Genomic DNA, 12,950 nt, shown 5'->3' with positions numbered 1-12,950 from the left:
TTGTGTATAGTTTTAATTATATATTAAACTAGTTTTATTCAGTATTAAATGTATCAATAGAAAATAAAGCATCTGTAGTTTTATTTGCATAGCGTTTGTAGTTTTAATCAAGTGAAAATAAAATATTTCACCTAATATTGGTGTATGCTTTTTATAATTATATTTAAAAAATAATAAATGCATTATTATTATTGTTGTTATTATTATTGAAATTATAAAAAAGCATAAACAAAAATTGGGTGATAAGAAGAAGAAGAAGAATCACCATCGTAATTAACAACTAAAAACAGGATTTAGAATATTATTTGTTAGCCTAGCAACCCCTTAAAAATAATATGCATACATGCTTAATTCCTGCTAAACTTTATTGCTGACATTGAAATGTGATCTTGACAAACAGTTTTCCAGTCGTTCCTCGTTCAGTAGACAGCAGATGTTCCTGTATCACTGTAAAACTGACTTCCTTTCCAGCGATATCGTTTACTTGATTGCACAGACACTATTTAAACTGAACTGAGCTGGACAATGACATCACTGAATTCAATAATGAAATGCCTTTAACTGAAAACTGAGTGTTTAGTCTTGTCATTTTACATTATTGACACTATTTTCCTATTTTGATATTGTGTGCAGTTGCTTTGACACAACTTGTATTGTTAAAAGCGCTATATAAATAAAGGTGACTTGACTTGACTAAAACAGCAGCATGAGGGTGTTTCTGAGATGGTCACCAAATGCACTGACTTGACTTAAAGGGTCTTTGCTCTGCTGGAGTCAACTATTTGACAGTAATGGATTCATCTGTTAGCAGCAGTGTTGCTTGCATGCCTGATGGGAATAGCGTTATTTGTCTGAGCATTTCAGATCAGTCACTTATGAAACGCTGTTTTTGTTAGAATGCTGTTTTGGTATTAAGAGAAGCAGCTCGCTAGGGTTTGGAGCAGAGCCACAGTCATGGGATACTGTGTGTGTGTGTGTGTGTGTGTGTGTATATGTGTTTATTAATGGAGTAAACTCATCTCCAGCACTAACTCCATCTCTCTTGTCCCTCCTTACATCACGCAGCCCTGCTGCTGAACCAAGGTAAGGATTCAGATCAACATCTGATCAACTGACATGTGTCCACACTAACCCTCATGTTACACACTCAGCAGAGAGGAGAGAGGGGCTAAAAGCTTCCCTGAACCCATGAGGGATGTGATTACGCTGTGAAAAGAGGGATCAAACGCTGACCGTTGAGAGAGAGAGTTCAAAACATTAGACAGAAATTCAAAAAATATTTCAATGGTGGTTGTCGCAGACAATCAATCTAAATTTGTACTCTGCTTTACAGAAGTAAAATGGGTTGTAAACTGCATTGTAGTTGGTAGATTCACAGTCTGGCACACATGCATTCAGAACGTCTCTCAGAGCTTGTGTTGTTTTGTTTGTGTGCGTGATGTGCTGTCATACGTGGCGTCTTATCGATCGGTGGAGCTGTTGTGTTTTTGATTGACAAGTAGGGGGTGTGCCCTCCGTTTCCTGTCTGTTGTATCTCATCTATTCTTTCCTGTCTTCTGTCTGTCTCTTTTCTTTTATCGTCTGTGGCTTTCAGAGGATCCGGAGGGGCAGATGAGTGCGGAGGAGGAGGAGGCCAGGAAGATAGCAGAGATGGGGAAACCTGTTCTGGGGGAGCACAGCCGGCTGGAGGTGGTGATCGAGGAGTCCTATGAATTTAAGGTAACAGCTGAAAACATTGAAAGTAGTCCATGCATATTTTATTTTATTTTATTTTCAAAGAGTCCTATGAATTTTCTGTTAAGTTTCAAATCTGAAAACACATCTGAAAACAGTGAAATTAGTGATCCCATATTTAATTTACTTTCATTTTAATTGATATTTATTTTATTTTAGTTTAGTTTATTAGTTTATTTTATTTATCAAGGAGTCATATGAATTTAAGGTATCACATCCAAAAACAGTGAACTTGCTGAGTCCATATTTAATAATTTTTTTGTTTATTTATTAAGCTGTTCTATGAATTCAAAGTATCGGTTGAAAACACTGAAAATTGTCAGTCCATATTTATTTATTTATTTATTCGAGGAGTTATTCAAGGATTTATTTATTCCTGTGAATTTTCTGTAAACAGAAAACAGAAAATAGTAAGTCAATATTTTTATTTATTTATTTATTTATTTTTTATCAATGAGTCCTATGAGTTTACTGTAAGGATTCACATCTGAAATAATATTATTAATTTTTAATTTTATTTTATTGACGAGTCCTATGAGTCCTACTATATATTTTTATTTAGTTTAAAAAATATTTTATGTTATTGTTAAAAAAAACAAGATGTAATATTTCAGCTATATCTCCCAGCCCTAGTCTTCCTCCATCTGTTCTGTAGACATGACATGAGGCCACACGGTGAAATCATGCATGCTGAACAGATCTTCATGTACAGCAGAGCTCTATATATAGATTATGTGTTATACAGCATGAAAAATGCACATCCACCAGTCATACTGGCCCACAGCTTGAGTCTCCCATTAGATTCCCAATATATTCCTGCACATGATGTTTAAATTGTTTTCTACATATGCATACATGTGGATGATATTCAATTATAACTGTCTATGACTATTTACAAAAATATAATTTGAAGTTCCTGCTTAATGATTACCCAGGGTGAAATGATGCATTATGATTGTCGGCTCTGTTCATGACAGCAAATGTTGATGGTTGATTAAATTCTCATCTGAAAATTACATTTATATCATTTCTTTTTTTAGAGTGTTATTTATCAGATCGGTGGAGCTAAACGAACAGTTGCCAGGTTCATTAGGTTTGTCATGATAGTAATATTTGATGCCAGCACTTCAGAAAAGAGGATGCAAAGAGATTATTAAGTGTTTCAGTGTGTTCACATGATAGTTGAATGTGGTCCAGATCTGGGAAAAAAAACTGTGAACGGGGGGGAAAAAAATTGAATCTGATATCATTATTATTATTATTTACACATTAATTGAATCTGCTATTTTCAATTCTGAAAATATCTAATAATGATAATAATAAATATTATAATAATTATACAATTATTAGATTTGCCTTCATAATAAGATATATTATGCATTTATTGGAATATTATATTTTTATTATAATTTTTATGAGCAGGAAAAATCACATTGAATCTGATATTCTCAGTGCCGAAAATATATTATAAATAATGTTATGAAATATAACAGTTTTTTAAATTTATTTAATTTTGTCTAATGCAATGATCATCATATTTTGTGTATTATATTAATTGATATTATGAAAATGACGAGAACAAGCACAGTTCCAAGCCTTTCACTAGTGATTATCCTGAGCTGTGACATCAAAGTAATATACTGTATAGGTCTATTGTATGATATAGTTACTCCTGATCATGTGGGCCACATTTATGTCATGTGAACAACCTCACATTAAAAATCCAAACTGAGCAGAAAATCAGAATTGGGTGCTGATGGTGTGAATGTTTGAGTGATCTGTGCTGTGTTTCAGAGCACCGTTGATAAACTGATCAAGAAGACTAACCTGGCGCTGGTGATCGGCACTCACTCCTGGCGAGAGCAGTTCGTGGAGGCCATGACCGTCAGCGCAGGTCCGTCTCACACACCTTTGTGTTCCTCATGAGCGTGTCAGATGTGTAATTGGTCTCTTCTGAAATAGGAATACACTGTACGAGTCACACCGTATGAATTTCATTCCCTCAGCAATTCTCAAACTTAATAAAACACATAATGAGGCTCTTACATTCTCAAGCTGCTTTTTTAACGCTCTGTCACAGAAGCTTCAGCAATACACAGTCTGAAAGCAAGAGCTCAGCTAAAAATGACGTTTCTGGAAGAATTTGTGCACCTTTCCAAATCTTTGTGGCTTTATTTCTTCCGTGGAATACAAAAAAGAAATAGTGCAGAATTTCCAGCATGCCATTTTCTATAATAACTAAAACTACTACTAAAAGTACCATAGAAATAGTCCAGGGTTAGTATTAGCTTTTCACAAGCAAACTAAAACTGAAACTAAAATTAAAACCATTAATAAAAAGTTACTTGCTATAAAATTAATGTTAACTGAAATAAAATAAGGCAGTAGCTATTTACACTAAATGTAAATAGCAATTAGATCCTATTTACACTAAGTGCAAATATTATATTTTCTTAGTGATAGATCCTATTTACACTAAGTGCAAATATTATATTTTCTTAGTGATAGATACTATTTACACTAAGTGCAAATATTATATTTTCTTAGTGATAGATCCTATTTACACTAAGTGCAAATATTATATTTTCTTAGTGATAGATACTATTTACACTAAGTGCAAATATTATATTTTCTTAGTGATAGATCCTATTTACACTAAGTGCAAATATTATATTTTCTTAGTGATAGATACTATTTACACTAAGTGCAAATATTATATTTTCTTAGTGATAGATACTATTTACACTAAGTGCAAATATTATATTTTCTTAGTGATAGATACTATTTACTCTGTGCAAATATTATATTTTCTTAGTGATAGATCCTATTTACACTAAGTGCAAATATTATATTTTCGTAGTGATAGATACTATTTACACTAAGTGCAAATATTATATTTTCTTAGTGATAGATACTATTTACACTAAGTGCAAATAGCTATAGATTCTATTTACACTGTTAAAATAGCAAGATTTTCTGCTGTTTATACTACTTATTGCAAATAGTGGCAATTATCTGCACCTCAGTATTGTAGTACATTATAAAACAGCACGCAATAATAACGTATTGAGTGTAAATTATCATTTTAATTCAAATTATTAAATGGATCCGACCTTATTGGGACAATAAAGCCCTCCCTACACCTACCTTAACCCTACGCAATCCTTTATTTTCCAAAAAAAAATTCCTTCATTTTTATTGAAAATAAATGCCTTTCCGATGCGATATGAAATTTGAAAAGGGAAAAAAAAAAGTTCAGCAAAAAGTGAGTTCGAACTCGGGTCGATTGCGTCAAAAAGCACACGCCTTACTATCTACGTCACTGAAACTGATGCTGAATAAGCGTCTTTCTTTTGTGTTGACTATCCCAATCACACGTTGGTGGGTGGAGTTAGTGTAAATAGCCTTTGCCAACAAGGCAGGATATTTGCACTTAGTGTAAATAGACACTCCGATAAAATAATTGCCAAAGCAACATTTTAAATAACTAAATCAACGAATTGTAATTTAGTTTAACTTGATATACTAAAATAACTAAACCTAAAATTGAAATAAATTAATATATATATGTGTGTGTGTGTGTGTGTGTGTGTGTATAGAAAAACTGCTAACAGTGACAAAAACGCACAGTAGAACTATTAAAACCTCAAAAAAATAAAAATAAAAATCAACTAGTTGCCAAGGCAGCATTTCTCATTTTAATTTAGTTTAACTTAATGTACGAAATAAAACTAAAATTGAAATATTTTTTTTAATAAAAACTATATAGATATATAAAAAACTACTAAAATGACAAAACAGTAAAATTACTAAAACTGGGAAATTAAAATTGAAAAGAAAAAATATTAAATACACAATGATTCAAAATATGAATAAAACCTATAATAGTAGCTCAATGATTCTAAAATAACGCTGGTCTGCAACCGTAAAAAAAAATTGAAGTTGTAAATAAAGCTTATGGAAAAATGATTTACAAGAAAATAATATTTCAGCCTTTCTCCTTCAAATGTCATGTTCAGTTCAATGTGTTGCATGTCGATTCTTTGTAATTATTTGATTTACTAGCCATTTCTGAGTGAAAATTGTTATTACAACTAAATTTTGGATTTATTTGATGTTTTTTGAAGGCATACAGTTTAATTTGAACTTCTAAGAAAATATATCTACATGTATCTAACGAGTTTGTTTGTGTCCTTGATGTGATCCTGCCATCTGGTGGTTAGTTATGGAAATGACTGTGCATGTAGAATTGGCCAGAGTTTTGTGTAATATGTTAATTATGTGGCATCCTCAGGTGATGGAGATGAAGAGGAGGGTCGAGAGGAGCGTCTCCCATCCTGCTGCGATTACGTCATGCACTTCCTGACGGTGTTCTGGAAGGTTTTGTTCGCGTTTGTTCCGCCTACAGAGTACTGGAACGGCTGGGCCTGCTTTGTGGTGTCCATCATTGTAATTGGCCTCCTCACTGCCGTCATCGGAGACCTGGCGTCACACTTCGGCTGCACCGTGGGCCTCCGGGACACCGTCACCGCAGTGGTGTTCGTCGCTCTGGGCACTTCTATCCCAGGTGAGCTTGAGGAGATAATGAAGGGTTTTGACACTTCAGCCACACTGAATTAGATTCTCACTGCATCAGAGAACACAACAATTTATTTACAATTCATTTTGTTCAGTTTTTTTTAAATGATAAAAGTGAGTTTGGGGTCAGTAAGAGTTTTTTTTTTTTTTTATGGTGTCAATATCTAATAGGTTTTTGTTTTGGTTTTTTGGACATATTTATTTATTTATTTTTTATATTACATTAAATTAGATTAGATTCCAGAAATTCTTGTAAAAGTTATTGGCTGATTTTGATATAAATATAAACGTCTACCACCAATGTCATGTTCTATTTGTTTTTTTTTTACATTTATTTTTGGCATTTTTGCCTTTATTGTGATAGGACAGATCAGACATGACACAAAGTGAAGTGGGAGGGGGGTCCTCGAGTTGGGATTTGTATGTTGGCGTGCTGCCTACAAGGCTGTCAGTGACGACATGTCTATATTTTCTCATGCTCTCTTTCTCCCTCTTTCAGACACATTCGCGAGCAAAGTAGCCGCTACTCAGGATCAGTACGCAGACGCCTCTGTGGGAAATGTCACAGGCAGCAACGCCGTCAACGTGTTTCTGGGCATCGGTGTGGCCTGGTCCGTGGCGGCCGTGTACTGGGCCATCCAGGGCAAGCGCTTTTATGTGGATCCCGGCTCGCTGGCCTTCTCCGTCACCCTCTTCACTGTTTTTGCCTTCATCTGCATGGGGGTGCTGCTGTTCCGGCGCCGGCCGTCTATCGGCGGAGAGCTTGGCGGCCCTCGGATCTCGCGCCTGCTCACTACGCTCCTCTTTCTGGGTCTGTGGTTCCTCTACATCCTCTTCTCCAGCCTTGAGGCCTACTGCCACATCGAGGGCTTCTGAACAGCCCCGTGAAGGAGAAATGGGGAGCAAACACTTGTTACGACACACACTTATATCTACAAACCGGCTTGATAAACTACATACATCAACACAAGTTTGCACACACACTTACAAAACACTTATGAATCGCTGAATGCACTAATGCAAATCATTCGACTTAGATGAGACCTGGAAGAGGATCTGAGGTGAAAGAGAAAAAGAGATGGATGATGATGGAGAGAGAGAGATGAAAGATGAGGAGTTTATAAAATGGGAAGCAAAGCATGTAGTAAAAGAGGTCAAAGATGAACGCGATGTACTATAAAGAGGGAGCGATGCTGTAAAATAATCAGACTTCTATCTTGTCGTCTCTCAAGCTCAAAGGCAGAACTGACGACTTTTGTTCCGCACTGCAGCAGTTGTCACGTAACAGGTCTTTTTATGGTTCAAGGGCACAATATGGCCGAGTAAAGACAAAAGGTGTCTTCAGAACTGTAGTGACGGCAAAATAGATGCTAGTGGAAATGCACTAGGAATCAGGCTGCTTAACAGATCAGCAGTTTCGCTTGCAATGTGCAGCATTCTGTACTAAAGCAATCATTTATGATTATTGCTTGTACAGCATGACTGCAGAGTTCTTGAGTAAAACACTGAAAGTTGTGTCACATAGACGTCAAGCATGTAAAATTACATTAGACCCTGCAATGAATATGTGCAGCAGGATATGATGTCATGTTCTAGGGCTTCTGATTTTAATAAATAATAAATAATAATGCAGTCTAGTGTGACTGCACCTAACTTCAAAATGGTTTCATATAAACCCAAGCAAGCCATTTTGCTAATGTTTTCTATTTTTCACCTCTTTGATGTTGGAACTCAAAGTTAATAGTAATATGAAGGGAATGCTAAATAATTAATATTTGTTTTGCAAAAATATTGTCCATAAGTATGTCAAATAAAGACAATATATCAGTGAACATGACACACCAAGCAATTCAAGACTTGTGCCCTGAAATGACAAAAATCTCTTGCATTTTAGTGTTATTTATGGTTAATAATTATACTAAATGTAAACATCTAGTACTAAATAATGTTTTAAAAAAAATATATATAATATTATATATATATATATATATATATATATATATAATATTATTATAATATATATTATACTCAATTTTAATTTATTTATTTTTTTAAATATGAAATATTGGCCAGTTTATTAACCTTGTTGGTGCGTAAATCTACCATTTATGTCTATGTTTTCTCATAGTCTCCCTTTTTCAGACACATCAGACACAATTGTGCCCTACAATAAAAAAAAATTAATAAATAAAAAAAAATATTTTACGATCACAGCAAAATAGTGGTAAAAAATAGTCTGGCTTAAAGGGATAGTTCGCCCAAATGAAATTTGTCATCATTTACTCACCCTCAAGTTGCTCCAAACCTGTATGATATTTTGAAGGACACTATATTGACTTGTTGGTAGCCATTGACTTCCATAGTATACAATAGTATTTGTTTCCATAATATGGAAGTCATTCGCTTCAAATGTTTGTTTCCCAACATTCTTCAAAATATCTTCATTTGTGTTCAACAAAAGAAAGAAATTGATAAGGTTTGAAAGTTTACTCACTGGAGGGTGAGTAAATGATGACAGAATTTTCATTTTGGGGTGAAATATCCCTTCAAGACTAGAAGAAAGCAGCAGTAGCTCATGGACGGAAGATTAATTGAAGATGGCATTAGAAAGTTATCTATTAGAAAAGTTATCAGAGACTCGATATTCCACTAGATTAACCTTCATCCTCTGATCGGGTCATTTTGATCCAAAATGGCTTTATTTTTTAACAATTGAGTGTTCATCTGAGTCACACTGAATCCAGATACTTACATTTTTACATGAATACATGAACCTATTCTACACCTCAACAGTCCCTCTAATTCAGCGAACAAAGCATCTTATGACATCCCAATGACTGGGATCTTCTAAAACGGAACACTGGACATCATAATGATTTGAATCGTCAGTTCAAATCTTTCGCTGCCTAGAGACAATGGAGCTCCTCTTTTAAAAGTGTTAATGTAAAAATTACACCGGAAAACACTCGCCGTCATCTACATATCTCCAACGGTCAAGCCACTGGGATGTATGCAAAACATAGTAGTGTTCAGAGTATGCTAATAAAAGACATCTCCGTCGATGCTTGCAGTGGCTGAATGGGTACCGTCAAAGTAACTCTTAATATAAGTTTATTAGAAGAGCAAATGATTTGGGTGTCAACTTTACTACGGTGCAAAAACTGAAGCGTGTTCACGTTCATTAAATGCATCCAATGACTTTACAAGTTCTCATGACGAAATGCTAAAGTTAAAATGTCACTGTACAGTTTCTCTCTGCATTGTGTAAACCTGTCTGGGGCGTCTTGATCTAGAACAATTAAGAGCTGCGCAGTGATTGGATCTTTATAAAGTCATTAGCTGGTTAGTTCACTCATTATGTGTGCAGATGAAAGCTGATTGGTCCCTGACAGATTCACAATAAAATGTTGTTTACTCGTAGAGCACTCAGGATCGTGTGTATATGTACGTTAAGGGGATTCCAAGCGTTTTTATGTCGTCAGCTCATCTGTCCGGTCCGTAGATGTTTGTGTAAAGCTGTGTGGTGTGTGTACGCTGTTCTCCTGCTATACTTCAGGGCTGGACTTTTGTCTGTGGTCTAGTCAATCGAAATGCATGATGGAGTACATATTGGCAGATCTATAACGGCATGCTTTGACTCTGAAGACATGCATGAATTTGAAGTTTACAGTGTTTGTTACTAAAAGGGACAACAATGATGGCTGCCAATGTCAGATCTCTTTTATAATATTTTGGTGAGAGATAAGTACTTAAACTAATTGTTGACCCAAAAATGAACATTTTCAGAAAATGTGCACACCCTCAGGCCATCCAAGATGTAGATGAGGCTGTTTCTTCATCAGATTTGGAGAAATGTAGCATTCCATCACTTGCTCAGCAATGGCTCCTCTGCAGTGAATGGGTGCCGTCAGAATGAGAGTCCAACACATCACAATAATCCACAAGTAATCCACACCACTCCAGTCCATCAGTTAAGCAATGGTGAAAACGATGGATTTATTTCTTGCAAACACTCACTGAAGTGGTGTGGATTATTGTGATGTTTTTATCAGCTGTTTGGACTCTAATTCTGACGGCACCCACTCACTGCAAAGGGTTCATTGGTGAGCAAGTGATGTGATGCTACATTACTCCAAATCTGTTCTCATGAACAAGCAAACTCATCTACATAGTAGATGGCCTGAGCAAATATTCATTTTGGGGTGCATTTTTGTGTGAACTGTTCCTTTAATTAAAAACATTTAATTTATTTATGAGCAGATCAAGATGTCTTCTTTTCAAGAATGTCTTATGGTAAAAAAAACAAACAAATGGCACCATTGATCTGTGTTTTCTCATGCTTTGCCTCACATATTTTTCACAATGAACAATGTTCACGCCTTTGTTTACAGTTCAGTAGAGAGAACTATGCTCTCTGACTTTGATGTTGTGCTAATGATAAAGCATGAAATCTCGTTTTATACATGCTCAACATCAGCATCAACTTAAACTGGCTTAAACAGACTGTTAATCACTAGGTAGAAGACGCAGCTAGAGAAACACGCATCAGTAGAAAATTGTGGGAAAATGTTTCTTGTCTTAAACAGAGATTTTCATATTTGATATCTGAAACCCTGAAGTATGGGGTCAATCCTAGATTAGCAGAATCCTAAATCTCTTTTGTTCCCAATTATTGCCTTAAGAGACTTATTGATTATTTAATATTTAACTAATACGATTTCATAATTTTATCTGTATTGTGTTACATGTTAGTGTGTTTATGTTTTCCATTCATAAACACAACAGAAACCAAACAGATTGAGACAAAGTGTGCAATATGCGAACCTACCCTGAGTGACCGGCATTGCAGTAAACCCTTCAGTGATACTTGGTGCCTATCCCGACCCCGTCGCTTGCTTCGAGGTTTTCTTTAGTGCATGTAAGCTTTTTCTTCTTAATGCTACAAAGAGAAAGTGCAATAAATCTGACGAATGACAAGAAGAGTCACAGAGATTTTCTGTTTAGTTTTATTATCATCGCTGATCTTATGTTTCTGTGGCATCAAGTCTGGAGAATCTGTAGAAATCACCCATTGCCCTGAATGTCAGATGTTTACTCTTTTTACGACTCTGTTAATGTCGAAAGCTTTGTAAAACATTTTGGAATACGACTTTGTGACATTTTCAGTAGGTGAGTTTTCTATTTCCAAGTGTACTCAAATTGATAGGAACCTCAGTAGTTATTGATGTAATAGTTTTTGATAACTATTTCCAAGATGTTTAGATATTCTCAGTAGGTTAACTTGGGTTGCAACGTATGTTGTATGATAATTCAGACTCCATTTGCAGTGTTTATTAATGCAGCGAATTCATCTCTATGCTGCATCCTCACATCTATCTATCTATCTATCTATCTATCTATCTATCTATCTATCTATCTATCTATCTATCTATCTATCTAATTTGTTTTTCTAATGAATTACAAGTAACACGTCTCTGTAAAATAGTATCTTGTGCACTGGGCCAAAGGCTATTTTTATTTATTAATTTATTTACATTTAAGGAATTTAACTCATGATAACAGAGTGAAATACACTGTAGTTGTGACTGTCTCGTTTGTTGACTGTGTGGAGGGCATGCTCATTGAGTAAAAGGCCATCTTGGCTTTTTCCAACACACATCTTCATGTGTTCTGGTGATGTTGCATTTCTGATGTCCACCAGCGGGTGGACTGTGTTCATTACTGTAAATGTGAAGTTGTACATGTGCCTACAAAATGCATGAAGTACCTGTTTGTACGCATGAGCTGTTATCAGTGTCAAAGTTTACATTTATATCCCATCTTTCGTTTCTTATTCTGCATTTTTTATTTTACTTGAAGGTATTTTTTTCACCCAATTCATTCTAGAGATATTCTAGAAACATTTTAGAATAGAATTGGAATTTCTGCCTAGAGAAATGTGAAAAAGAGTTACTACTTTCCATGTTATGAATCTCTGTCTTGTTGTCCTCACAGTTTTGTATGTTGTCTGTCTTGCTCCCTGCCTCGTTTTTGTGCACTTCTATCTGTGATCATTCTCTTCTGCCTGTTAAATTACTTTAATAATGACTGAAAATGTCCGTAATGATGTGACATTAATATATCAAATACTGTAACAATTCACTAGAAAGTAATATTTAAGGTTTTTGTTTGTTTTTTGTTGTTTTTGTTCATTTTTTTATGGAAGTAGCATAAAAAGTCAAGACAAAACGAAAGGCGGAGGAGATTTGTTTTGAAGAAAATGGCATGATGTGTATTGTGTCCCAAGAAGAAAAAAATAATGTAGCTGTTAGAGCTCAAGCAGACCTTATTGAATATAGTTTATTTATTTTAAACATTTCCTGCCCACGAGTGGTTTTTATTAACACACACACACACACAATCAGGGCCTGAAGTTAACTTTTTTGACCACCAGCCACTGTGGCAGGTGGATTTAAAAATCCACCTGCCACAGTAACTTTTTACCAGCCATTTTTTGTTTTGCCTCATAAAGGTGAAAAATAGAAATCACACAAACATTATTCTTTAACTTGTAAGAATACACATTTAAGTGCTGTCAAGTTATTAACGAAATCATTATAAGTAATAATAACTCTTAGACTATATATTTTTTAATCTTT

The 12,950-nt window shown here is 35.0% G+C and overlaps 1 protein-coding gene across 2 annotated transcripts in view; it reads left to right on the top strand.

Annotated features, from left to right (window-relative positions):
- Positions 1–7,188, top strand: part of LOC306853956 (sodium/calcium exchanger 2-like) — a gene marked incomplete at both ends in the record, with an annotated part of 32,863 nt that extends 25,675 nt beyond the window's left edge. Inside the window, 5 exons of one of the 2 annotated variants that reach the window (XM_079391678.1) lie at positions 1,066–1,083; positions 1,595–1,719; positions 3,529–3,628; positions 6,029–6,301; positions 6,812–7,188. In XM_079391678.1, the coding sequence (XP_079247804.1) occupies positions 1,066–1,083; positions 1,595–1,719; positions 3,529–3,628; positions 6,029–6,301; positions 6,812–7,188 (893 nt within the window). The remainder of the gene's footprint in view (positions 1–1,065; positions 1,084–1,594; positions 1,720–3,528; positions 3,629–6,028; positions 6,302–6,811) is intronic. The other variant, XM_079391679.1, reaches the window with a different exon arrangement.
- Positions 7,189–12,950: the final 5,762 nt, after the last annotated feature.

This window comes from Barbus barbus (genome assembly GCF_936440315.1).
Source record: "Barbus barbus genome assembly, chromosome: 34".
NCBI lineage: Eukaryota > Metazoa > Chordata > Actinopteri > Cypriniformes > Cyprinidae > Barbus > Barbus barbus.
This window is presented reverse-complemented; position numbering and strand designations above follow the sequence as displayed.